Source organism: Oncorhynchus gorbuscha, unplaced genomic scaffold (assembly GCF_021184085.1).
Source record: "Oncorhynchus gorbuscha isolate QuinsamMale2020 ecotype Even-year unplaced genomic scaffold, OgorEven_v1.0 Un_scaffold_40:::fragment_4:::debris, whole genome shotgun sequence".
Lineage (NCBI taxonomy): Eukaryota > Metazoa > Chordata > Actinopteri > Salmoniformes > Salmonidae > Oncorhynchus > Oncorhynchus gorbuscha.
The window spans coordinates 116,591-142,537 of record NW_025745251.1 but is presented as its reverse complement, the minus strand read 5'-3'; the positions used below and the strand labels follow the sequence as shown (position 1 = coordinate 142,537).

The 25,947-nt window shown below is 45.0% G+C and overlaps 1 protein-coding gene across 1 annotated transcript in view; it reads left to right on the top strand.

Moving 5' to 3' along the window:
- Positions 1-25,947, top strand: part of LOC124018156 (calsyntenin-2-like) — a 156,097-nt gene that overhangs the window by 91,761 nt on the left and 38,389 nt on the right. Inside the window, exons 7-9 of the mRNA XM_046333424.1 lie at positions 19,877-20,039; positions 23,794-23,960; positions 25,085-25,233. Coding sequence (XP_046189380.1) covers positions 19,877-20,039; positions 23,794-23,960; positions 25,085-25,233 — 479 coding nt within the window. The remainder of the gene's footprint in view (positions 1-19,876; positions 20,040-23,793; positions 23,961-25,084; positions 25,234-25,947) is intronic.

The window sequence follows — 25,947 nt, the reverse complement described above, 5'->3', positions numbered from 1 at the left end:
TTAGAAGTGCCCATCAGGAAGGCACAAGGTCATTGGCCACAGATAAAATGACATCAAATCACCTTATATCTACCGTAGCTTTGATTGGACTGATCATGTCAGCATCATACTTTCAAAATCTTAGCTAGCAAGTTATCAGTAATCATCATGAATCAAGTCGACAATCTACTGGGAAATCCTTTTCAATCCTTGTCAAATGAAGAGAAATGATGAAGAGAAATTATAAATAAAACTTATCAGTGCTCATTGGACATAAAAAATACACAAGTTGGACATCGCAAATTCAACAATGAGTGGTTCGGAAGGAATCAGTGGCTAACTGCAAGCGTTGCAAACCAATCACTAGCCTGCTATTAAGTGGAGAGGGTGTGTGGTCCAAGTCTGGGTATAAGGGTCTCGTTTCTGTGTGAGGGTTTGCCACACCAAGATGTACATGCTAAAATCGTCACTGCACAGGACACAGATGTCAGTTCAAGGTATTGGTTGTCAACTAATGTGAATTCAATATGAAATCAACAAAACATTTCACAATTTCATTGGATTTAGGTTAATATGAAATTCCCTTACATAGATTTTTTGCAAATCTACTCCGTTGTCCCTACTCTCTCTCAACTACATACACACATGATTAAATAACACACAGAGACACACATACACACAGACACAAACACACACACACGCTTGCACACACAGACACAACTTCTGCCCTGTGGCATAACAGCCAGTCTCCTGTTCCTCCCAGGGTAGTGCTTTCCCTCACTCTGAATCTCTGCCTGCCATAGCAGCCAGTCTCCTGTTCCTCCCAGGGTAGTGCTTTCCCTCACTCTGAATCTCTTCCTGCCATAGCAGCCAGTCTCCTGTTCCTCCCAGGGTAGTGCTTTCCCTCACTCTGAATCTCTTCCTGCCATAGCAGCCAGTCTCCTGTTCCTCCCAGGGTAGTGCTTTCCCTCACTCTGAATCTCTTCCTGCCATAGCAGCCAGTCTCCTGTTCCTCCCAGGGTAGTGCTTTCCCTCACTCTGAATCTCTTCCTGCCATAGCAGCCAGTCTCCTGTTCCTCCCAGGGTAGTGCTTTCCCTCACTCTGAATCTCTTCCTGCCATAGCAGCCAGTCTCCTGTTCCTCCCAGGGTAGTGCTTTCCCTCACTCTGAATCTCTTCCTGCCATAGCAGCCAGTCTCTTGTTCTCTCTCTCTCCAGCTGGCTGCTCACCAAACAAAGCATTGCACCTGTTCTCCCCAACTTCACTTTTTTCAGGAAGGATATTCCCTTTAGTGCTGACAACTCGATTCATTACCTGCTTATGAAACTCAGACAGATGGTCGTCTTTATTTCACTAACATAGTGATAGTTATTAGATCCTTTTTGGGTATGATGGTGTGGGTGGGTGGGTGTTTGATGTTTTTGCATACCGAGTAGAATGACAAACACATCAATCAAATCAAATCAAATTGTATTTGTCACATGGTTAGCAGATGTTAATGTGAGTGTAGCGAAATGCTTGTGCTTCTAGTTCCAACAATGCAGTAATAACCAACGAGTAATCTAACCTAACAATTCCAAAACTACTACCTTATACACACAAGTGTAAAGGGATGAAGAATATGTACATAAAGATATATGAATGAGTGATGGTACAGAACAGCATAGGTAAGATGCAGTAGATGGTATCGAGTATAGTATATACATATGAGATGAGTAATGTAGGGTATATAAACAAAGTGGCATAGTTTAAAGTGGCTAGTGATACATGTATTACATAAAAATGCAGTAGATGAGTATAGTATATACATATACATATGAGATGAGTAATGTAGGGTATGTAAACATTATATTAAGTAGCATTGTTTAAAGTGGCTAGTGATATATTTTACATCAATTTCCATCAATTCCCATTATTAAAGTGGCTGGAGTTGAGTCAGTGTGTTGGCAGCAGCAACTCAATGTTAGTGGTGGCTGTTTAACTGTCTGATGGCCTTGAGATAGAAGTAGTTTTCCAGTCTCTCGGTCCCTGCTTTGAAGCACCTGAACTGGTCTCGCCTTCTGGATGATAGCGGGGTGAACAGGCAGTGGCTCGGGTGGTTGTTGTCCTTGATGATCTTTATGGTCTTCCTGTGACATCGGGTGGTGTAGGTGTCCTGGAGGGCAGGTAGTTGTGCAGACCTCACTACCCTCTGGAGAGCATTACGGTTGTGGGCAGAGCAGTTGCCGTACCAGGCTGTGATACAGCCAGACAGGATGCTCTCGATTGTGCATCTGTAGAAGTTTGTGAGTGCTTTTGGTGACAAGCCAAATTTCTTCAGCCTCCTGAGGTTGAAGAGGCGCTGCAGCGCCTTCTTCACGACGCTGTCTGTGTGGGTGGACCAATTCAGTTTGTCCGTGATGTGTACGCCAAGGAACTTAAAACTTACCACCCTCTCCACTACTGTCCCATCGATGTGGATAGGGGGTGCTCCCTCTGCTGTAAAGATGACTGCATGGACACTCTAATCCAGTTTTGTCATGGTTCACTCTACCAGGGTCAAATCTGCATTACACTGTCAATACACTCTTCCTCTTCTCTCTTTGCGGTCTAGTTAGTTATAATCCTAAATCCGCCCTCCCCCTCTCCACTCCCTTTGTCCCCTCTACCTTTTTCCCCACTCCCTCTCTGTGATCATTGAAGCAAAATAGTGTTCAAGTAAAACCTGCAATGTGAGTGACAGAAAGATAGACAGCCCTGTCATACAGAAAGACAGGACAGAAACTGAGTGAAGAAGGAGAGAAAGACAGAGTGAAAAATAGAGAAAGTCTGACGGGCTTTACAAAAAAACAAACAAACAAACAAACATACCAACACTGAGAAACATACCAATACTGAGAGAGATACCAACACTGAGAAACATACCAATACTGAGAGAGATAACAACACTGAGAAACATACCAACACTGAGAAGTATACCAACTCTGAGAGAGATATGAACACTGAGAAACATACCAACTCAGAGAAACATACCAACACTGAGAAACATACCAACACAGAGAGATACCAACACTGATAGAGATATCAACACTGATAGAGATAAACACTGATAGTGATATCAACACAGAGATACCAACACTGAGAAACATACCAACTTTAAGAAACATATCACCACTGAGAAACATACCAACACTGAGATACCAACACTGAGAGAGATACCAACACTGAGAAACATACCAACACAGAGAGATACCAACACTGAGAAACATACCAATACTGAGAGAGACACCAACACTGAGAGACATACCAACACTGAGAGAGATACCAACACTGAGAGAGATACCAACGGCCTCCCGGGTGGCACAGTGGTCTAGGGCTAGCTGTGCCACCAGAGACTCTGGGTTCGCGCCCAGGCTCTGTCGCAGCCGGCCGCGACCGGGAGGTCCGTGGGGCGACGCACAATTGGCCTAGCGTCGTCCGGCTTAGGGAGGGCTTGGCCGGTAGGGATGTCCTTGTCTCATCGCGCACTAGCGACTCCTGTGGCGGGCCGGGCGCAGTGCATGCTAACCAGGTCGCCAGGTGCACGGTGTTTCCTTCGACACATTGGTGCGGCTGGCTTCCGAGTTAGATGCACGCTGTCACGCCTTGGTCATTGTATCTTGTGTTTTTGTTATATGTTTGGGTAGGCCAGGGTGTGACATGGGTTTATATGTTGTATTTCGTATTGGGGTTTGTATTAATTAGGAGTGTGTATTAGTAGGGGTGTGTCTAGTTAGGCTTGGCTGCCTGAGGCGATTCCTAATTGGAGTCAGCTGATTCTCGTTGTCTCGGATTGGGAACCGTATTTAGGCAGCCTGAGTGCGCGTTGTATTTCGTGGGCGATTGTACCTGTCTTAGTGTTAGTCACCAGATAGGCTGTATTAGTTTCATTCGTTTGTTGTTTTCTTCTTCAGTTATTTCATGTACCGTATTTTCTTCATTAAAAGTCATGAGTAACCTACACGCTGCATTTCGGTCTGACTTTCTACAAACAACAGATGAAGATCGTTACAGAATCGCCCACCATTCACAGACCGAGCAGCGTGTGAACTGGCAGGATCTAAAGGAGGACGTTATGGAATCGAAAAGGAAAGCACGGTTATACAGAGCGAGAACCGAAGGTAACGGGGGAAAGCGCAAGTATGAGGAGGCAGCACGACGACGCGGTTGGAAACCGGAAAGTCACCCCAAAAAATGTATTGGGGGGGGGCTTAGGGAGAGTATGGCTGAGTCAGGAGATAAACCTGAGCCAACTCTCCTTGTTCATCGTGAGGAGCCAAGGAGGAGACCTGAACCAGAGCCAGTGTTAGAGGTGAGCGAAGCAGAGACTGTGAAGGAGTTAATGGGGAAAGTGGAGTGGAGAGTAATGAGGGAGTTGCTAGCTTGGTGCTATAGATATAATATTCGTCCGACGGATCGTGTCGGGGATTTAATAGCACCTGAGTTAGCGCTCTATACTCAACCTGAGGTGCGTGTTAGTCAGCTGGTGAAGTTGGTGCCAGCCTCACGCACCAGGCCTCCTGTGCACATCCCTAGCCTTGCACGTCCTGTGCCTACACTGCTCTCAAGATCTCCAGTACGTCTTCACGGTCTAGCCCATCCTGTGCCACCTCCACACACCAGTCCTCCCTGTGCTCACCGTTGGGCTAGAGAGACCGGGCAGGCACCGTGTTATGCTATGGAGCACACGGTGTTTTCAGTGCGGGAGCATAGCCCGGTGAGGCACATACCAGCTCTTCCTATTGGCCGGGCTAGAGTGGGCATCGAGCCAGGGAAGCTTGGGCAGGCTCGGTGCTCTAGAGCTCCAGTGCGCCTGCACGGTCCGGTCTATCCAGAGCCACCTCTACACACCAGTCCTTCGGTAGCAGCTCCCCGCACCAGGCTTCCTGTGCGTGTCCTCGCGCCAGTACCTCCAGTTCCAGCACCACGCACCAGGCCTCCAGTGCGCCTCGCCTGTTCAGCGCAGCCAGTGCTTTTCTCCCCTCCTGCGCTGCCGGAGTCTCCCGCTTGTTTAGCGCAACCAGAGCTGTTCTCTTCTCCTGCGCTATCGGAGTCTCCCGCCTGTTTAGCGCAGCCAGAGCCTTTCTCCTCTCTTGCGCTGCCGGAGTCTCCTGTCTGTCCAGCGCCACCAGTGCTACCAGTCGGCCCAGCGCGTCCAGTGCGCCTCGCCTGTTCAGCGCAACCAGAGCTTTTCTCCTCTCCTGCACTGTTGGAGTCACCCGCCTGTTCAGCTCAGCCAGAGCCTTTCTCCTCTCCTGCGCTGCCGGAGTCTCCTGTCTGCCCAGCGCCGCCAGTCGGCCCAGCGTCACCAGTCTGCCAGGATCCGCCAGAAGTGCCAGTCTGCCAGGATCCGCCAGAAGTGCCAGTCTACCAAGATCTTCTAGATCGGCCAGACAACCTTAATCATCCAGGTCCACCAGCCAGCCAGGATTTACCGGAGCCTACTACCTGCCTGAGCTTCCTCTCAGTACTGAGCTTCCTCTCAGTACTAGGCTCCCTCTCTGTACTGGGCTCCCTCTCAGTACCGAGCTTCCTCTCAGTACCGAGCTTCCTCTCAGTACTGAGCTTCCTCTCAGTACCGGGCTTCCCCTCAGTACCGGGCTTCCCCTCAGTACCGGGCTTCCCCTCAGTACCGGGCTTCCCCTCAGTACCGGGCTGCTTCGGTCCCGGGCTGCCCCTCTGTCCCGGGCTGCCCCTCTGTCCCGAGTTGCCCCTCTATCCTGAGTTGCCCCTCTATCCTGAGTTGCCCCTCTATCCTGAGTTGCCCCTCTGTCCTGAGTTGCCCCTCTGTCCCGAGCTGCCCCTCTGTCCCGAGCTGCCCCTCTGTCCCGAGCTGCCCCTCTGTCCCGAGCTGCCCCTCAGTTATGTGGGGATCAGGGTGAGGACTATTAGGCCATGGTCGGCGGAGAAGGTGGATTATCCTAGGACGCGAAGGGGAGGAACTAGGACATTTATGGAGTGGGGTCCACGTCCCGAGCCAGAACCGCCACCATGGACAGACGCCCAGCCGGACCCTCCCTATGCTCTTGAGGTGCGTCCCGGAGTCCGCACCTTAGGGGGGGGGTTCTGTCACGCCTTGGTCATTGTATCTTGTGTTTTTGTTATATGTTTGGGTAGGCCAGGGTGTGACATGGGTTTATATGTTGTATTTCGTATTGGGGTTTGTATTAATTAGGAGTGTGTATTAGTAGGCGTGTGTCTAGTTAGGCTTGGCTGCCTGAGGCGATTCCTAATTGGAGTCAGCTGATTCTCGTTGTCTCGGATTGGGAACCGTATTTAGGCAGCCTGAGTGCGCGTTGTATTTCGTGGGCGATTGTACCTGTCTTAGTGTTAGTCACCAGATAGGCTGTATTAGTTTCATTCGTTTGTTGTTTTCTTCTTCAGTTATTTCATGTACCGTATTTTCTTCATTAAAAGTCATGAGTAACCTACACGCTGCATTTCGGTCTGACTTTCTACAAACAACAGACGAAGATCGTTACACACGCTGTGTTAAGAAGCAGTATGGCTTGGTTGAGTTGTGTTTCGGAGGACGCATGGCTTTTGATCTTCGTCTCTCCCGAGACCGTACGGGAGTTGTAGTGATGAGACAAGATAGTAGCTACTAACAATTGGATTCCACGAAATTGGGGAGAGAAGGGGGTAAAATTCACCCCCAAAAAACTGAGAGACTTACCAACACTGAGAGACATACCAACACTGAGAAACATACCAATACTGAGAGACATACCAACACTGAGAGATATACCAACTCTGAGAAACATACTAACACTGAGAGAGATACCAACACTGAGCAAGATATTCTAGTCCTTGTTATACCGCTGCATCAGCTAGCTGCTGTGTGATGGTCGTACTGTTCTCTCTCTCTATCTTTCACTCTCTGTCTTTCTTTCCTTCTTCACTACAATTTGGGACAAATCCTGACTTGCCTTGTACTATAGCCATCTCATAAACAGTTGTAATATAATAATAATATAATAATATAATATAATAATATATAATAATATATGCCATTTAGCAGACGCTTTTATCCAAAGCGACTTACAGTCATGTGTGCATGCATTCTACGTATGGGTGGTCCCGGGAATCGAACCCACTACCCTGGCGTTACAAGCCAGGGTACCCTGGCGTTACAAGCGCCATGCTCAACCAACTGTGCTCTATATCACAATGGAGCAAGATGTGTATCTCTCATTATAGTGGGACTTCATGTCAATTTATAAGAAAGTGAAATTGGCCCGCTGTGGGTGGAAAGCCATCACAGTTTACACTTTTTGCTGTATGTCCAGACATGCAGTAGACAATAGTGGTATGTCATATGCTAACTCATCCATAATAATAATAATAATAATATATGCCATTTAGCGGACGCTTTTATCCAAAGCGACTTACAGTCATGTGTGCATACATTCTACGTATGGGTGGTCCCGGGGATCGAACCCACTACCCTGGCGTTACAAGCGCCATGCTCTACCAACTGAGCTACAGAAGGACCTCATCCAGACAGTATACAGTAGACAATAGTGGTATATCCTATGCTAACTCATCCAGACATTAAGCTGTAGACAATAGTGGTATATCCTATGCTAACTCATCCAGACATTAAGCTGTAGACAATAATGGTATATCCTATGCTAACTCATCCAGACATTAAGCTGTAGACAATAGTGGTATATCCTATGCTAACTCATCTAGACATTAAGCTGTAGACAATAGTGGTATATCCTATGCTAACTCATCCAGACATTAAGCTGTAGACAATAGTGGTATATCCTATGCTAACTCATCCAGATATTAAGCTGTAGACAATAGTGGTATGCCATATGCTAACTCATCCAGACATTAAGCTGTAGACAATAGTGGTATATCCTATGCTAACTCATCCAGATATTAAGCTGTAGACAATAGTGGTATGTCATATGCTAACTCATCCAGACATTAAGCTGTAGACAATAGTGGTATATCCTATGCTAACTCATCCAGACATTATACAGTAGACAATAGTGGTATATCCTATTCTAACTCATCCAGACATTAAGCTGTAGACAATAGTGGTATATCCTATGCTAACTCATCCAGACATTAAGCTGTAGACAATAGTGGTATGTCATATGCTAACTCATCCAGACATTAAGCTGTAGACAATAGTGGTATATCCTATGCTAACTCATCCAGACATTAAGCTGTAGACAATAGTGGTATGTCATATGCTAACTCATCCAGACATTAAGCTGTAGACAATAGTGGTATATCCTATGCTAACTCATCCAGTAGACAATAGTGGTATATCCTATTCTAACTCATCCAGACATTAAGCTGTAGACAATAGTGGTATATCCTATGCTAACTCATCCAGGCTAATGCTATAGGTTATTGCAGGGTGAGCCAGACAGCAGATCAAAGAGCAGTAGCGCAGGGATGTGTCTGTCTGCCAGAGAGCAATATTACTGAACTACAACCAGGGCAACGGGTGGCCCAAGGTAAAGACAGAGGAAGAGGGAGAAATGAGGAGGGAGTGACAGAGAGCAAGAGAGACCACTTCTGGGAAAATTGGAAAACTCTAAACAAACAACAACATGAAGAGTTATCTATCCAAAACGGAGATGTTTGGATAAAACACTTCTTCAATCTTTTTGGCTCTATAACAAAGAACAAACAGCGAGGTGCTAGAGAGTGTGCTATGGAATAGATGTTTTGTTAGAGCTCCGCTCAATTTTGAAACAAATTCATATTTATCTTACTCTCTCACGACCTATAACTTCAAACATTGTTTGGCAATATGACAAAAGGAAAAGGCAAAAAATGGGGCGCTAAACAAGATCATTTTGGATAAGACAGAAAACTAACCAATGTCAACATTGCCAATCCACGAGGAGTTAGCTGAAGATGCTAGCTCCCAAGAGTTCCCCACAGAACCCATTCCAAGTAACCTACTGGCCTCTATAAACTCACTAAGCAAATGGTGGACACAAGGTTGATGATATCTCAAAGAATATTGGGCTTTTGTTTGAAATTGTGACGGCAACCAAGGGAAGGGTGTATGAGGTCGAGAAACAGTGTACAACGCAAAAAAATTACAACAAAACACTGAAAGCTGAATTAGAAATGCTCTAATCGCATTCAAGACAACAAACATCTGAATATTTGGGATCCAGGAACACACTGAGAAAGGAAAACCAACTGAATTTGTATCAGAGCTGATACCGGCACTGCTGGGGAGTGAACACTTCAAAACACCCCATCCTGATCGACCGCCCACACAGATCACAGTCAACAGAGCCGGCCAAGGGCACGACACCAAGGCCATTCATCGCACGGCTGCACTATCCAAAGACCAGGGATCTCATTCTCAAGCTGGCTCGTCAAAAGTTTCCCCTTAACTACAATGGAGCCAGGGTGTCTTTCTACCCAGATCTTACTTCGGAGGTGAGGAACCAACCAAAATAGTATGATGAGTTGTGCAAGAAATGCAGGGCGGTAAACATCCGATATGGATTCCTCTTCCCAGCCTGATTTAATTAAGGTGACAGTCAACACATACGTTTGACAACCTAAAAGAGGCCGAACTGTTCCTGTCAAGTGTAACCGGTGTGAATTGGCCATGTAGTTAGCGGGATGCACGCTAATAGTGTTTCAATCGGTGACGTCACTCGTATTTGAGACCTTGAAATAGTTGTTTCCCTTGCTCTGCAAGGGCCATAGCTTTGTGGAGCAATAGGTAATGATGCTTCTTTGGAGGCAGTTGCTTATGTGTGCAGAGGATCCCTGGTTCAAGCCCAGGTAGGGGTGAGGAGAGGGACGGAAGCAACACTGTTACACAAGCAAGCTCCCTGGCTGAGGATACATATTCCAGGAATGTGTTGGAATATTCTGCCGATGTCTTTTCAATGAGAAGATCAGAAATTGAGACTTATAATGATGGGTGAGATGTTATTGCTTATATAGCATTGTTTAGCCTATCATGGTTTTGTCTCACACACCCCCTAATGTGAGAGTTGAATGTTATTTAATCTTTGTTTATATGCAGAGCATCTATAGATGCAGAGTTAGGGTGCCTAGACATAAAGCTTAAACTAAGGTTTGTGTTAGTCAAGGAGTGCTTCATTTGGGGAAGTGACTCAGTAAAGGGACGGGAGGGGGGATGGGGTTTGTGTTTTATGTTCACTTTTAGTACAGGTGGCATGACAAGCTCTCGCACGGCAAGACGGTTTTCTTTTGGGCTTTGTATGACAGAAACCATTTGCTCTAAAGTAAGAAATGCCAGGTAGTGACCGAGCACAGAGTAGATCTGGTGGAATAAAGCTAGTCAGCTGGAACTGCAATGTCTTAGGTCATGTCGTGAAAGAGTCAAGTTTTTTTTATCATCTTAAATCACTAGCCGCTGACATAGTGCTTCTTCAAGAAACTTATATTAAATGCTCGGCTCAGGCCAAACTACGAGTCGGCTGGATCGGTCAGATATACCAGTCTAATTTTGATGCAAAAGCAAGAGGGGTAGCAATCCTGAAAAGGAAAAACATTCCTTTATTTACTCATCCTCAATTTCAGATCCTAATGGTCGGTATATTATTCCGGCTGGTACACTGAAATCGAAACCAATAACCTTGGTCAATTTATAAGGACCCAACTTCGATGATCCATTATTTTTTCAAAGGGTATTTAAGGCCATACCAAATATCTTGGATAGAAGTGTTCTTGTTTATAAGGGGACTTTAACTGTACGCTGTACGCTTCTCTTTTAGATAAACATCTATCAAGGTCACTACAACAATCAAATGCCAGTGTCTGTCTATTGATGAAAAACCTTAACATTGTCGATATTTGGAGACTGACTCACCCAACATATAGGGATTATTGTGACAAACCACCTAAATCATTATCAAGACAGCTAAGGCATTTACAGGCATCTAGAGCTATTCATAAAATTAATGACAGGAATGGTCAAATAGTAACAGATGCACAGGATATTAATAAATGCTTTGCACAGATTTACCCAGAGTTACAGTGGGGCAAAAAAGTATTTAGTCAAAAAAAAGTATTTAGTCTCCCACTTAAAAAGATGAGAGGCCTGTAATTTTCATCATAGGTACACTTCAACTATGACAGACAAAATGAGAAAAAAAATCCAGAAAATCACATTGTAGGATTTTTATTGAATTTATTTGCAAATTATGGTGGAAAATAAGTATTTGGTCAATAACAAAAGTTTATCTCAATACTTTGTTATATACCCTTTGTTGGCAATGACAGAGATCAAACGTTTTCTGTAAGTCTTCACAAGGTTCTTCACAAAAGCTCCCTCAAACACTTCAACGTGCAGGCCTTTCTAATCGACCTGGCCCGGGTATCCTGGAAGGATATTGGCCTCATTCCATCAGTAGAGGATGCCTGGTTATTCTTTAAAAGTGCTTTCCTCACGATCTTAAATAAACATGCCCCATTCAAAAAAGTTAGAACCAGGAACAGATATAGCTCTTGGTTCACTCCAGACCTGACTGTCCTTGACCAGCACAAAAACATCCTGTGGCGTTCTGCATTAGTATCGAATAGCCTCCACGATATGTAACTTGTCAGGGAAGTTAGAAACCAATAAACACAGGCAGTTAGGAAAGCAAAGGCCAGCTTTTTCAAACAGAAATTTGCATCCTGTAGCACAAACTCCAAAAGGTTCTGAGACATTGTAAAGTCCATGGAGAATAAGAGCACCTCCTCCCAGCTTCCCACTGCACTGAGTCTAGGAAACACTGTCACCACCGATAAATCCATAATAATTGAGAATTTCAATAAGCATTTTTCTACGGCTGGCCATGCTTTCCACCTGGCTACCCCTACCCCGGGCAACAGCTCTGTACCCCCCACAGCAACTTGCCCAAGCCTCCCCCATTTCTCCTTCACCAAAATCCAGAAAGCTGATGCTCTGAAAGAGCTGCAAAATCTGGACCCCTACAAATCAACCGGGCTAGACAATCTGGACCCTCTCTTTCTAAAATGATCTGCCGCAATTGTTGCAATCCCAATTACTAGCCTGTTCAACCTCTCTTTCGTATCGTCTGAGATCCCCAATGATTGGAAATCTGCCGTGGTCATCCCCCTTTTCAAAGGGGGAGACACTCTAGACCCAAACTGTTACAGACCTATAACTAGCCTACCCTGCATTTCTAAGGTCTTTGAAAGCCAAGTTAACAAACAGATTACAGACCACTTCTCCGCTATGCAGTCTGGTTTCTGAGCTGGTCATGGGTGCACCTCAATCACGCTCAAGGTCCTAAACGACATCATATCCGCCATCGATAAGAAACAATACTCTGCAGCCATATTCATCGACCTGGCCAAGGCTTTCGACTCTGTCAATCACCACATTCTTATCGGCAGACTCAACAGCCTTGGTTTCTCAAAAGACTGCCTCACATGGTTCACCAACTACTTCTCAGACAGAGTTCAGTGTATCAAATCGGAGGGTCTGTTGTCCGGACCTCTGGCAGTCTCTATGGGGGCGCCACAGGTTTCAATTCTCGACTCTTTTCGCTGTATGATGATGTCCCTCTTGTTGATGGTGATTCTCTGATCCACCTCTATGCAGACGACACCATATTGTATTCTTCTGTAAACTCTCCTTCCAGACTCACATTAAGGTTCTCCAATCCAAAATTAAATCTAGAATCAGCTTCCTTTTTCACAACAAATCATCCATCACTCATGCTGCTAAACATACCCTCATAAAACTGACCATCCTACCGATCCTTGACTTTGGCGATGTCATTTACAAAATAGCCTCCAACACTCTACTCAGCAAATTAGATGCAGTCACAGTGCCATCTGTTTTGTCACCAAAGTCCCATATACTACCCACCACTGCGACCTGTATGCTCTCGTTGGCTGGCCCTCAGTTCATACTCGTCGCCAAACCCAGGTCATCTATAAGTCTTTGCTAAAGTCTTTGCATCTCCAGGTCATCTATAAGTCTTTGCTAAAGTCTTTGCTAAAGTCTTTGGTAAAGCCCCGCCTTATCTCAATTCACTGGTCACCATAGCAGCACCCACCTGTAGCACGCACTCCTGCAGGTATATTTCCCTGGTCACCCCCAAAGCCAATTCCTCCTTTGGCTGCTTTTCCTTCTAGTTCTCTGCTGCCAATGACTGGAGCGAATTGCAAAAATCACTGAAGCTGGAGACTCATATCTTCCTCACTAACTTTAAGCATCAGCTGTCAGAGCAGCTCACAGGTCATTGCACCTGTACATAGCCCATCTGTAAATAGCCCACCCAAATTCCTCATCCCTATATTGTTTTTTTTTTGCTTCTTTACACCCCAGTATCTATACATGCACATTCATTTTCAGTGTTTAATTGCTAAATTGTCATTTATTTTGCCACTATGGCCTATTTATTGACTTACCTCCCTAATCTCACATCGTTTGCACACACTGTATATAGACTATTCTATTGTGTTATTGACTGTACTTTTGTTTGTCCTATGTGTAACTCTGTGTTGTTTGTGTCGCACTGCTTTGCTTTACCTTTGCCAGGTCACAGTTTTAAATGAGAACTTGTTCTCACCTGGTCTACCTGGTTAAATAAAGGTGAAAAAAATAGAATTTCTGAACCCACTGGATTCTCCAATTACATTGAAAGAACTACAGGAAAAATACAAACAGTCCAACCCAAAAAGGCCTGTGGTGTTGATGGTATCCCAAATGAAATGATCAAATATACAGACAACAAATTCAAATGGCTATACTTAAACTCTTTAACATCATCCTCAGCTCTGGCATCTTCCCCAATATTTGGATCCAAAGACTGATCACCAGAATCCACAAAAGTGGAGACTAATGTGACCCCAATAACTACAGTGGGATATGCATCAAAAAAAAATTGGGAAAATCCTCTGCATTATCATTAACCTCAGACTCATACATTTCCTGAGCGAAAACAATGTCCTGAGCATTGTCAAATTGGCTTTTTACCAAATTACCATACGGCAGACCAGGTATTCACCCTGAACACCCTAATTAAAAAATAAATAATTAAACATGTATTTTCATCTGGCCGGTAGGTGAGACAGGGATGCAGCTTAAGCCCCAGCCTCTTCAACATATGGGGCGGCAGCGTAGCCTAGTGGTTAGAGCGTTGGACTAGTAACCGGAAGGTTGCGAGTTCAAACCCCCGAGCTGACAAGGTACAAATCTGTCGTTCTGCCCCTGAACAGGCAGTTCCCAGGCCGTCATTGAAAATAAGAAAATGTTCTTAACTGACTTGCCTGGTAAATATATATATATGAACAAATTGGTGAGGGCACTAGAATTGTCTGCAGCACCCACCTCACCCTACTAGAATCTGAAGTCAAATGTCAAAGGCTTGCTGATGATGTGGTGCCTCTGTTACCAACCAAGAAGGGCCTACAGCAGCACCTAGATATTCTGCAAAGATTCTATCAGACCTGGGCCCTGACAGTAAATCTCAGTTCCAAAAGGTCCAGTTGCCAGGACCACAAATGCAAATTCCATCTAGACACTTGCCCTAGAGCACACAAAATATTATATCTAACTCGGCCTGAACATCAGCACCACAGGTAACTTCCATAAAGCTGTGAACAAGCTTAGAGACAAGGCAATAAGGAACACACAATTCGACATACCAATTTATCAAGGCACAAGGCGAGACCCACATGCAGGCACAGGAGGCAGATGGTTGGAGTCTTACAATGTTTATTTATCCAAAAAGGGGTAGGCAAGAGAATGGGCGTGTACAGGCAAAAGGTCAAACCCAGTTCAGAGTCCAATAGGTACTGAAGGGCAGGCAGATTCAAGGTCAGGGCAGGCAGGATGATCAGGCAGGCGGGAAAGTAGTCCAGAGTCAGGCAGGGTTCAGAACCAGGAAGACTAGCAAAAGAGAAAAGGAGTACGGGGAAAACACACTGGACTTAACATACAAGACAAACTGGCACAGAGAGACAGGAAACACAGGGATAAATACACTGGGGGAAATAAGGATCTCACTTAAAATAATTGAATCAGTTATAGAACCAATTGCCCTTTCTGGTTGTGAGGTCTGGGGTCCGCTCACCAACCAAGAATTCACAAAATGGGACAAACACCAAATTGAGACTCTGCATGCAGAATTCTGCAAAACTATCCTCAGTGTACAACGGAAAACACCCTATAATGCATGCAGAGCAGAATTAGGCCGATTATCAAAATCCAGAAAAGAGCCGTTAAATTCGACAACTACCGAAAATGAAGCAACTCCCAAACATTCAATAAGAAAGCCATCACCTACAGAGAGATGAACCTGGAGAAGTGCCCCCGAAGCAAGCTGGTCCTGGGGCTCACAAACACACCCCACAGAGCCCCAGGACAGCAACAAAATTAGACCCAAACAAATCATGAGAAAACAAAAATATAATTACGTGACACATTGGAAAGAATTTACCAAAAAACGGACAAACTTGAAGGCTATTTGGCCCTAAAGAGAGAGTACACAGTTGCAGAATACCTGACCACTGTGACTGACCCAAACTTAAGGAAATCTTTGACTATGTACAGACTCAGTGAGCATAGCCTTGCTATTGAGAAAGGCCGCCGTAGGCAGACATGGCTCTCAAGAGAAGACATGCTATGTGCTCACTGCCCACAAAAATAGGTGGAAACTGAGCTGCACTTCCTAACCTCCTGCCAAATGTATGACCATATTAGAGACACATATTTCTCTCATATTACACAGATCCACAAAGAATTCCAAAACCAATCCAATTTTGATAAACTCCCATATCTACTGTGTTAAATACCACAGTGTGCCATCACAGCAGCAATATTTGTGACCTGTTGCCACAAGAAAAGGGCAACCAGTGAAGAACAAACACCATTGTAAATACATCCTATATTTATGATAAATTATTTTCCCTTTTGTACATCATTACAACAGTGTATATATACATAATATAACATTTGTAATGTCTTTTGGAACTTTTCTGGGTGTAATGTTTACTGTTTTAAGAGAGGTGAGAGAGTCAAACTAAACATTATGCTGAGTGAGACAAGGAGGAGAAAGCAAGAGCAGGACTACCCCCAAGAGAGTGTCAGGGTTACTCCATACAGAGCAGGACTACCCCCTAGAGAGTGTCAGGGTTACTCCATACAGAGCAGGACTACCCCCTAGAGAGTGTCAGGGTTACTCCATACAGAGCAGGACTACCCCCTAGAGAGTGTCAGGGTTACTCCATACAGAGCAGGACTACCCCCTAGAGAGTGTCAGGGTTACTCCATACAGAGCAGGACTACCCCCTAGAGAGTGTCAGGGTTACTGCATACAGAGCAGGACTACCCCCTAGAGAGTGTCAGGGTTACTCCATACAGAGCAGGACTACCCCCTAGAGAGTGTCAGGGCTAGTCCATACAGAGCAGGACTACCCCCTAGAGAGTGTCAGGGCTAGTCCATACAGAGCAGGACTACCCACTAGAGAGTGTCAGGGTTACTCCATACAGAGCAGGACTAACCATAGAGAGTGTCAGAGTTACTCCATACAGAGAAGGACTACCCCAAAAGAGTGCCAGAGTTACTCCATACAGAGCAGGACTAACCCCTACCCCAAGAGAGTGTCAGAATTACTCCAAACAGAGCAGGACTACCCCTAGAGAGTGTCAGGGTTACTCCATACAGAGCAGGACTACCCCTAGAGAGTGTCAGAGTTACTCCAAACAGAGCAGGACTACCCCCTAGAGAGTGTCAGAGTTACTCCAAACAGAGCAGGACTACCCCCTAGAGAGTTTCAAAGTTACTCCAGACAGAGCAGGACTACCCTCTAGAGATTGTCAGAGTTACTCCATACAGAGCAGGACTACACCCTAGAGATTGTCAGAATTACTCCAAACAGAGCAGGACTACCCCCTAGAGAGTGTCAGAGTTACTCCAAACAGAGCAGGACTACCCCCTAGAGAGTTTCAAAGTTACTCCAAACAGAGCAGGACTACCCTCTAGAGATTGTCAGAGTTACTCCATACAGAGCAGGACTACCCAGAGTGTCAGAGTTACTCCATACAGAGCAGGACTACCCAGAGTGTCAGAGTTACTCCATACAGAGCAGGACTACCCAGAGTGTCAGAGTTACTCCATACAGAGCAGGACTACCCAGAGTGTCAGAGTTACTCCATACAGAGAAGGACTACCCCAAAAGAGTGCCAGAGTTACTCCATACAGAGCAGAACTAACCCCTACCCCAAGAGAGTGTCAGAATTACTCCAAACAGAGCAGGACTACCCCTAGAGAGTGTCAGGGTTACTCCATCCAGAGCAGGACTACCCCTAGAGAGTGTCAGAGTTACTCCAAACAGAGCAGGACTACCCCGAGTGTCAGTTACTCCAAACAGAGCAGGACTACCCCTAGAGAGTGTCAGAGTTACTCCAAACAGAGCAGGACTACCCCGAGTGTCAGAGTTACTCCAAACAGAGCAGGACTACCCCGAGTGTCAGAGTTACTCCATACAGAGCAGGACTACCCCCTAGAGAGTGTCAGGGTTACTCCATACAGAGCAGGACTACCCATAGAGAGTGTCATGGTTACTCCATACAGAGCAGAACTACCACTAGAGAGTGTCATGGTTACTCCATACAGAGCAGACTACCCCTAGAGAGTGTCATGGTTACTCCATACAGAGCAGGACTACCCCTAGAGAGTGTCAGAGTTACTTCAAACAGAGCAGGACTACCCCTAGAGAGTGTCAGAGTTACTCCAAACAGAGCAGAACTACCACTAGAGAGTGTCATGGTTACTCCATACAGAGCAGACTACCCCTAGAGAGTGTCATGGTTACTCCATACAGAGCAGGACTACCCCTAGAGAGTGTCAGAGTTACTTCAAACAGAGCAGGACTACCCCTAGAGAGTGTCAGAGTTACTCCAAACAGAGCAGGACTACCCCTAGAGAGTGTCAGAGTTACTCCAAACAGAGCAGGACTACCCCGAGTGTCAGAGTTACTCCAAACAGAGCAGGACTACCCCGAGTGTCAGAGTTACTCCAAACAGAGCAGGACTACCCCGAGTGTCAGAGTTACTCCAAACAGAGCAGGACTACCCCGAGTGTCAGTTACTCCAAACAGAGCAGGACTACCCCCTAGAGAGTGTTAGAGTTACTCCAAACAGAGCAGGCCTACCCTGGGTGTCAGAGTTACTCCAAACAGAGCAGGACTACCACTAGAGAGTGTTAGAGTTACTCCAAACAGAGCAGGACTACCACTAGAGAGTGTTAGAGTTACTCCAAACAGAGCAGGACTACCACTAGAGAGTGTCAGAGTTACTCCAAACAGAGCAGGACTACCCCCTAGAGAGTGTCAGAGTTACTCCAAACAGTGCAGGCCTACCCTGGGTGTCAGAGTTACTCCAAACAGAGCAGAACTACCACTAGAGAGTGTCAGAGTTACTCCATAAAGAGCAGGACTACCCAGAGTGTCAGAGTTACTCCATACAGAGCAGGACTACGCAGAGTGTCAGAGTTACTCCATACAGAGCAGGACTACCCAGAGTGTCAGAGTTACTCCATACAGAGCAGGACTACCCAGAGTGTCAGAGTTAATCCATACAGAGCAGGACTACCCTCTAGAGAGTTTCAGAGTTACTCCATACAGAGCAGGACTACCCAAAGTGTCAGAGTTACTCCAAACAGAGCAGGACTACCCTCTAGAGAGTTTCAGAGTTACTCCATACAGTGCAGGACTACCCCTGCTGTGAGCAGTGCTCGTCATGCCCTAAGTGAGATGACGGCTTACCCATCTGCTGTCCTAGCATGGGCAACATTAGAGGTGTGTTTATCCCATCTCAGAGCTTTCAGTCCCCCTCAGACAGACAGCCTGCATGGGGGCTATAAACCTGCATAAGCTCTCTCTAAACCACAACCAGTGGCACAGACTGATAGACAGACCCAGCAGAAGCGTTTATACTGTATCTGCCTCACAAAACGAACTATGCTCTCCTAAAGAAAGAGCTGATGGAACTTCTTGTGATTATGTTTATCTAACACCCCCTTCTCATCTCTACCCTTTCTCTCTCTCTCTCTCTCTCTTTCTCAATTCAAATGGCTTTATTAGCATGATAAACATATGTTTACATTGCCAAAGCAAGTGAAATACATAATGAACAAAATTGAAATAATCAATCAAAAATGAATGAAGATAAAGTGAACTAGTCCTGCAGTTTTACCTCCCTTCAACTCCTCTCCTCTCCCTCTCATCCTATCATTCTACCTTAAAAGGCTGACAGGATTTAATCATGGAACAACAGTCCAAAGAGTTCTACAATTACTTTCAAAGGAATAAACACATTTAAAATGTCATATTATGGCTATGTACATCGTTAAAATGATGTGCAAATAATTCAACTACAAAAGGGAAAAATCAATGTATTTACAATGGTGTTTGTTCTTCACTGGTTGACCTGGCAACAGGTCACACATATTGCTGCTCTGATGGCACACTGTGATATTCCCCCAACAGATATGGGAGTTTATAAAAATTGGATTTGTTTTCAAATTCTTTGTGGGTCTGTGTAATCTGAGGGAAATAGGTTTCTCTAATATGGTCATACATTTGGCAGGAGGTTAGGAAGTGCAGCTCAGTTTACACCTCATTCTGTGGGCAGTGTGCACATTCTCTTGAGAGCCAGGTCTGCCTATGGCAGCCTTTCTCAATAGCAAGGCTATGCTCACTCTCTCTCTCTGTTTCTGTCTTTTTCTCTCACTCTCTCTCTCTCTTTCACTCACTCTCTTTCACTCACTCTCTCTGTATTTTTCACTCTCTCTCTCTCTCTCTCTCTCGCTTTCACTCACACTCTCTGTCTTTTTCACTCGCTCTCTCTCTCTCTTTCACTCACTCTCTCTGTCTTTTTCCGGTGCAGATCTGTGATAAGGAGTGGCACTATTACGTCATTAACGTGGAGTTTCCTGTGGTGACACTCTACGTGGACGGAGTGACCTACGACCCTTACCTGGTGACAGATGATTGGCCGATCCACCCATCTCAGATTGACGTGCAGCTTACTTTGGGTGCCTGCTGGCAAGGTGATGATGATGACAATGATGATGATGCTGATGATAAATTATGATCTATCAAAAAATATTATAGATCAACATGAACGTCTAATTCACGTCAGAATTAGACTTTCATGTTTCTCAAGTTTTTAAACTTAACTTCTTGACGCACGGATCCCTTTAGTGGGATCATTTTCATCAACAACCACTGAATTGCAAAGCGCCAAATAAAATAAAAATTACTAAAAATGTTTATATTCATGAAATCACAAGTGCAATATAGAAAAACACACCGTAGCATGTTGTTAATCCGCCTGTCATGTCAGATTTTGAAAATATGCTTTATAGCGAAAGCAATCCAAGTGTTTGTGTGAGTTTATTGATCACTAGACAAAACATTATGAACACCTAGCATCAAAGTAGCTTGGTCACAAAAATCAGAAAAGCAATAAAATGAATCTCTTAACTTTGATGATCTTCGGATGTTTTCACTCACGAGACTCCCAGTTACACAATAAATGTTCCTTTTGTTCCATAAAGTTTATTTTTATATCCAAAATACCTCCATTTGTTTGGCATGTTATGTTCATAAATCCACAGGCGGTCACGACATCGCAGACAAAAATTCCAAATAGTATCCGTAATGTCCACAGAAACATGTCAAACGTTTTTTATAATAAATCCTCAGGTTGTTTTAAAAATATATAATCGATAATATATCAACCGGCACTGTCTCTTTTTCAGTAGGAGAGGGAGAAACAATGGCTGCCCCATTCTGTTGCGCAAGCAAAACTCATGCGAACACCCAGCTATCCACTGACGCCATGTTATCTTTCTCGCTCATTTTCAAAATAAAAGCCTGAAACTATGTCTAAAGACTGTTGACACCTTGAGGAAGCGATAGGAAAATGAATCTGGTTGATATCCCTTTAAATGGAGTAAAGGCAGGCTATGGAACATGGAGCTTTCAAAATAGAAGCCACTTCCTGGTTTGATTTTCCTCAGGTTTTCGCCTGCAATATCAGTTATGTTACACTCACAGACAATATTTTGACAGTTTTGGAAACTTTAGAGTGTTTTCTATCCTAATCTGTCAATTCTATGCATATTCTAGAATTTGGGCCTGAGAAATAGGCTGTTTACTTTAGGAATGTTATTTTTCCAAACATAAAAATAGTGCCCCCTAGCTGAAAGAGGTTACGTTTAGGCATTAACTCTGAATGGTTAAGGTTAGGCTTAAGGTTTGGGATAGGCTTTAAACAAACATATACAAAACAACATTCTATCGCTGGATTTGAACATGCAACCCTTATAATCCGATACTTACGCCCATCCACCATCCCCGTCCACGACACCCTAGCAAAACCGAAACCAACTTGAAGCTAACAGCTTTCACTGTTGCCCCTAGTGGCCGGTTTCAACGTCATCTTCAAACGTCTTCAGACATGGATGGATGTCGAATACTGACTTGTATGACGGGTGACCTGGCTGGAAAATGATGACAATGACGATCTGCAACCAATGTCTTGCCCCTGTTGTGTGCCACTGTTGACTGGTTCGATGTGGGGAAATGTTTGGGGGATCTGACCTGACAGCTGATCAGTTAAGCCGACTGGACAAGTGGTGTCAGCTTTGCTCTCTCCAGTCTTACGTTGAAGTTCTGTGTGCATGATGTGTATTTTTGAAAGTGAATGAACCTGACTGCCAGAAGCTTTTAATCTATCTTCGATGCACAATGAAGTTGAAAACTGGAGATACAATCAAGCTGTCTTCAGCAAAGCCCAGTTAAAGAATAGATAAAAGGTCACTTCTCCTACAGTAGAGCCTACTGTTACTGTTGCTAAATGACTGTATGAATGTGTGTAATGATGGGTAGCCCTAAATGATGTGTCGAGATAGATCAGGTCATTTTCAACAGGGTGGCAGGACAGGAGGAGAAGAGTGGAGGAGAGGAGGGGAGAGGAGGGGAGAGGAGAGGAGAGGGACATTACTTCTCCTTTCCACAACTGCTGTTTTTCTTCTCTTTTGTTGAATGGCAGATGGAGGTGAATGGCAGATGAAGTTGAATGACAGATGGAGTTGAATGGCAGATGGAGGTGAATGGCAGATGAAGTTGAATGACAGATGGAGTTGAATGGCAGATGAAGTTGAATGGCAGATGGAGTTGAATGGCAGATGGAGTTGAATGGCAGATGGAGTTGAATGGCAGATGGAGTTGAATGACAGATGGAGGTGAATGGCAGATGAAGTTGAATGGCAGATGGAGTTGAATGACAGATGGAGGTGAATGGCAGATGAAGTTGAATGGCAGATGAAGTTGAATGACAGATGGAGTTGAATGACAGATGGAGGTGAATGGCAGATGGAGTTGAATGGCAGATGAAGTTGAATGGCAGATGGAGTTGAATGACAGATGGAGGTGAATGGCAGATGGAGTTGAATGGCAGATGAAGTTGAATGGCAGATGGAGTTGAATGACAGATGGAGGTGAATGGCAAATGGAGTTGAATGACAGATGGAGTTGAATGGCAGATGGAGTTGAATGACAGATGGAGGTGAATGGCAGATGGAGTTGAATGGCAGATGGAGGTGAATGGCAGATGGAGTTGAATGGCAGATGGAGTTGTGTAGCCCTGATGAAGCGATTAGAAGACCTTGAATAGAGATGGAAGTCAGCGACCATTAGGCCTCTCTGAAGGGAACTAAGCCCTCAGTAACCACCCTGTTATCTTTACACAACGCTATTAGCTCTGACCATTGCCTTTTCAAAGACACTAGCTGCTAGCGACCAACTCCACTGACAAGCTCTAGCGAATGTTCCTTCAAACTTCTAGAGGAGTCTGTCTCAGGCTTTCTGTGGTAATCGCAGATGAGGAATGATTATTCTCCCTGGCTGTGAAGGAATTTGCTACGTGATTTGTTCATTTTACATTAGCTTTTTATAAGTGCTCATTTGCATAACGCATAGCCTCTCTGAGCTAGTGATGACGGGATGGGAAACCGTGTGATGGAATTGGCATTTTAGAAGGAAAGAAATTGACATGAAAAAAGGGAAGAAAAATAGAAAGAAGTTTGATAGAGAAAGTTCAGTGTGTCTATAGAGTCAGTGGATTGTTGTTCAGGCCAGCAGATTGACCGTTTGCACTAAGGCAGAGTTCACACGGTCTTGTGGAGAAACAGCATTTGCTGTCCTTTCTGCCCTCTCTCTAATGGTGATGTTGTTCTTTCCAGCCCTCATTCTCTTAGAGAAAGTGTGCTTTTGCGTGCGTGTTTTTCTCTGCGTTTTATCATGCAGCCTGTACACTGCATGCTGAAGGGAAGTGCCTGTCTACCCAGACATGAGAGACCAGGCAAGTGGCAGGCTGCAGTTTAAACCCTCTCTCTCTCTCTTAACCATCTCCTGAAGGCAATTACAATTGTGCTTGGCGTGGTGCTGCCAACAGGCTCACAGTGAAACACACAAACCTCCTGGTCTGAGAAATGACCTGGGATCAGTGGCATGTCACCAGCCCATCTGCCTAATAATGTCACAGACAGTACAGTAACTGTACATTAGTAGTGGCAGAGAGGGGGGGCTGACTCAGGACCTGTCTGATTAAAGTGCATGCTGGGAGACCTGAAGTGTTCGAAGGCCATTAACAATGAGATTACTGTGTGCTTTTGTCACTTACTGACTTTTTAGTCATTGGCTATTGAGGTTTCTGAAAGGATTTCCTTCCGTTCTACATTATAATAGTGGAACTGTATGTAGTTATTCTTCATGAACTGTGTCTTCTGTGTGTAGGTGGTGAGGTGACGATGCCGCGGTTCACTCAGTACTTCCGGGGCAGTCTGTCAGGGCTGACCATCAGGCCAGGGAAGATAGAGAGCCAGAAGGTAATCTCCTGTCTACAGGCTTGTAAGGAAGGACTGGACATCAACTCACTGGAGAGCCTGGGCAAGGGCATCAAGGTAAGGCGACAGACAAGACAAGACAGACAGACAGACAGACAGACAGACAGACAGACAGACAGACAGACAGACAGACAGACAGACAGACAGACAGACAGACAGACAGACAGACAGACAGACAGACAGACAGACAGACAGACAGACAGACAGACAGACAGACAGACAGACAGACAGACAGACAGACAGACAGACAGACAGACAGACAGACAGACAGACAGACAGACAGACAGACAGACAGACAGTAAACGCATTCAAATGCTGATATACTTTATATTCAAACATATGTTAAAACACTTAGTCTCCCCTCCCTTTCCTCACCTATCCCCTTTCTATCCCCACGTCCTTCCCTCCTTCATCCCCCCTTAAAGCCTGAAGCTGATTCATCTCCCAGTATAGAGAGAGAGGGAGGAGATAAAGAGAAGAGAGAGGCCTTATTGTAGAACTCTTTGGACTGTTGTTCCATGATTAAATCATGTCAGCCTTTTAAGGTAGAATGATAGGATGAGAGGGAGAGGAGAGGAGTTGAAGGGAGGTAAAACTCTGCAGGACTAGTTCACTATCGTTTTCAAATTATTTCTTTTTCTTTTTGTGGCGACACTTTTCCACAGGTCTCCTGAGTCTAGTACAGCTTAAGGACAGTGTTTAGGATCAGGTGGGAACCTTGGCAATACAATCACAGGAGAAGGAGAGGATGAGAGGAGAGAGAGGGGGAGAACAGAGGGATAAAAGGAAATGGAGAGAGCTCCCTGAAGCGTTGTGTCTTTGCTGCTGTGTGTGAATGAGGCTGTGGTATCAGCAGCATAAAGCCTCTTCAGTGAGACTGAGACTCAGTGCATCATGTCCACTGGGACCTAGAGCTGTGTCTGAGTGTGTCTGAGCAACACAATAAGCTTATGATCCCTCAAACAGAGAAGAATAATGAACACACACTCATGATGTACACTCAAACACACTCAATCAGACACACTCAGACACACACTTATGCTGTACACACACTTAGACACACTCAGACACAGTTTTTTCAGTGTGGGTTACACTGTGGTAAAGTCTGAGGTGTTCTCTTGCTGTCTCTCTCTCCGTGTCTCTCTCTTTCTCTCCCTCTGTCTCACTCTCTTCTCTCTCAGTTCCACTTCAACCCAGCCCAGTCGATCCTGGTGATGGAGGGCGAGGATCTGGAGAACATGAACGCTGCTCTGAGGAAGGTCTCCTACATCAACTCCCGCCAGTTTCCCACACCGGGCATCAGACACCTGCACATCTCAACCTCAGTACAGTACGCAAGCAATGGCTAATTCTACCTTTACTGTTACATAATCTCTATCTGTCACTCTCCCTCTCCTCTGCCCATCATCTACCTCAGTACAGTGACTGGATAAGGTCTTCTCTGTTTCATCTACCTCAGCACAGTGACTGGATAAGGTCTTCTCTGTCCTTCATCCACCTCAGTACAGTGACTGGATAAGGTCTTCTCTGTTTCATCTACCTCAGCACAGTGACTGGATAAGGTCTTCTCTGTCCTTCATCCACCTCAGTACAGTGACTGGATAAGGTCTTCTCTGTTTCATCTACCTCAGCACAGTGACTGGATAAGGTCTTCTCTTTACTTCATCTACCTCAGCACAGTGACTGGATAAGGTCTTCTCTGTCCTTCATCTACCTCAGTACAGTGACTGGATAAGGTCTTCTCTGTCCTTCATCTACCTCAGCACAGTGACTGGATAAGGTCTTCTCTGTCCTTCATCCACCTCAGTACAGTGACTGGATAAGGTATTCTCTGTCCTTCATCTACCTCAGTACAGTGACTGGATAAGGTCTTCTCTGTCCTTCATCTACCTCAGCACAGTGACTGGATAAGGTCTTCTCTCTCCTGTCCTTCATCCACCTCAGTACAGTGACTGGATAAGGTCTTCTCTGTCCTTCATCCACCTCAGTACAGTGACTGGATAAGGTCTTCTCTCTCCTGTCCTTCATCCACCTCAGTACAGTG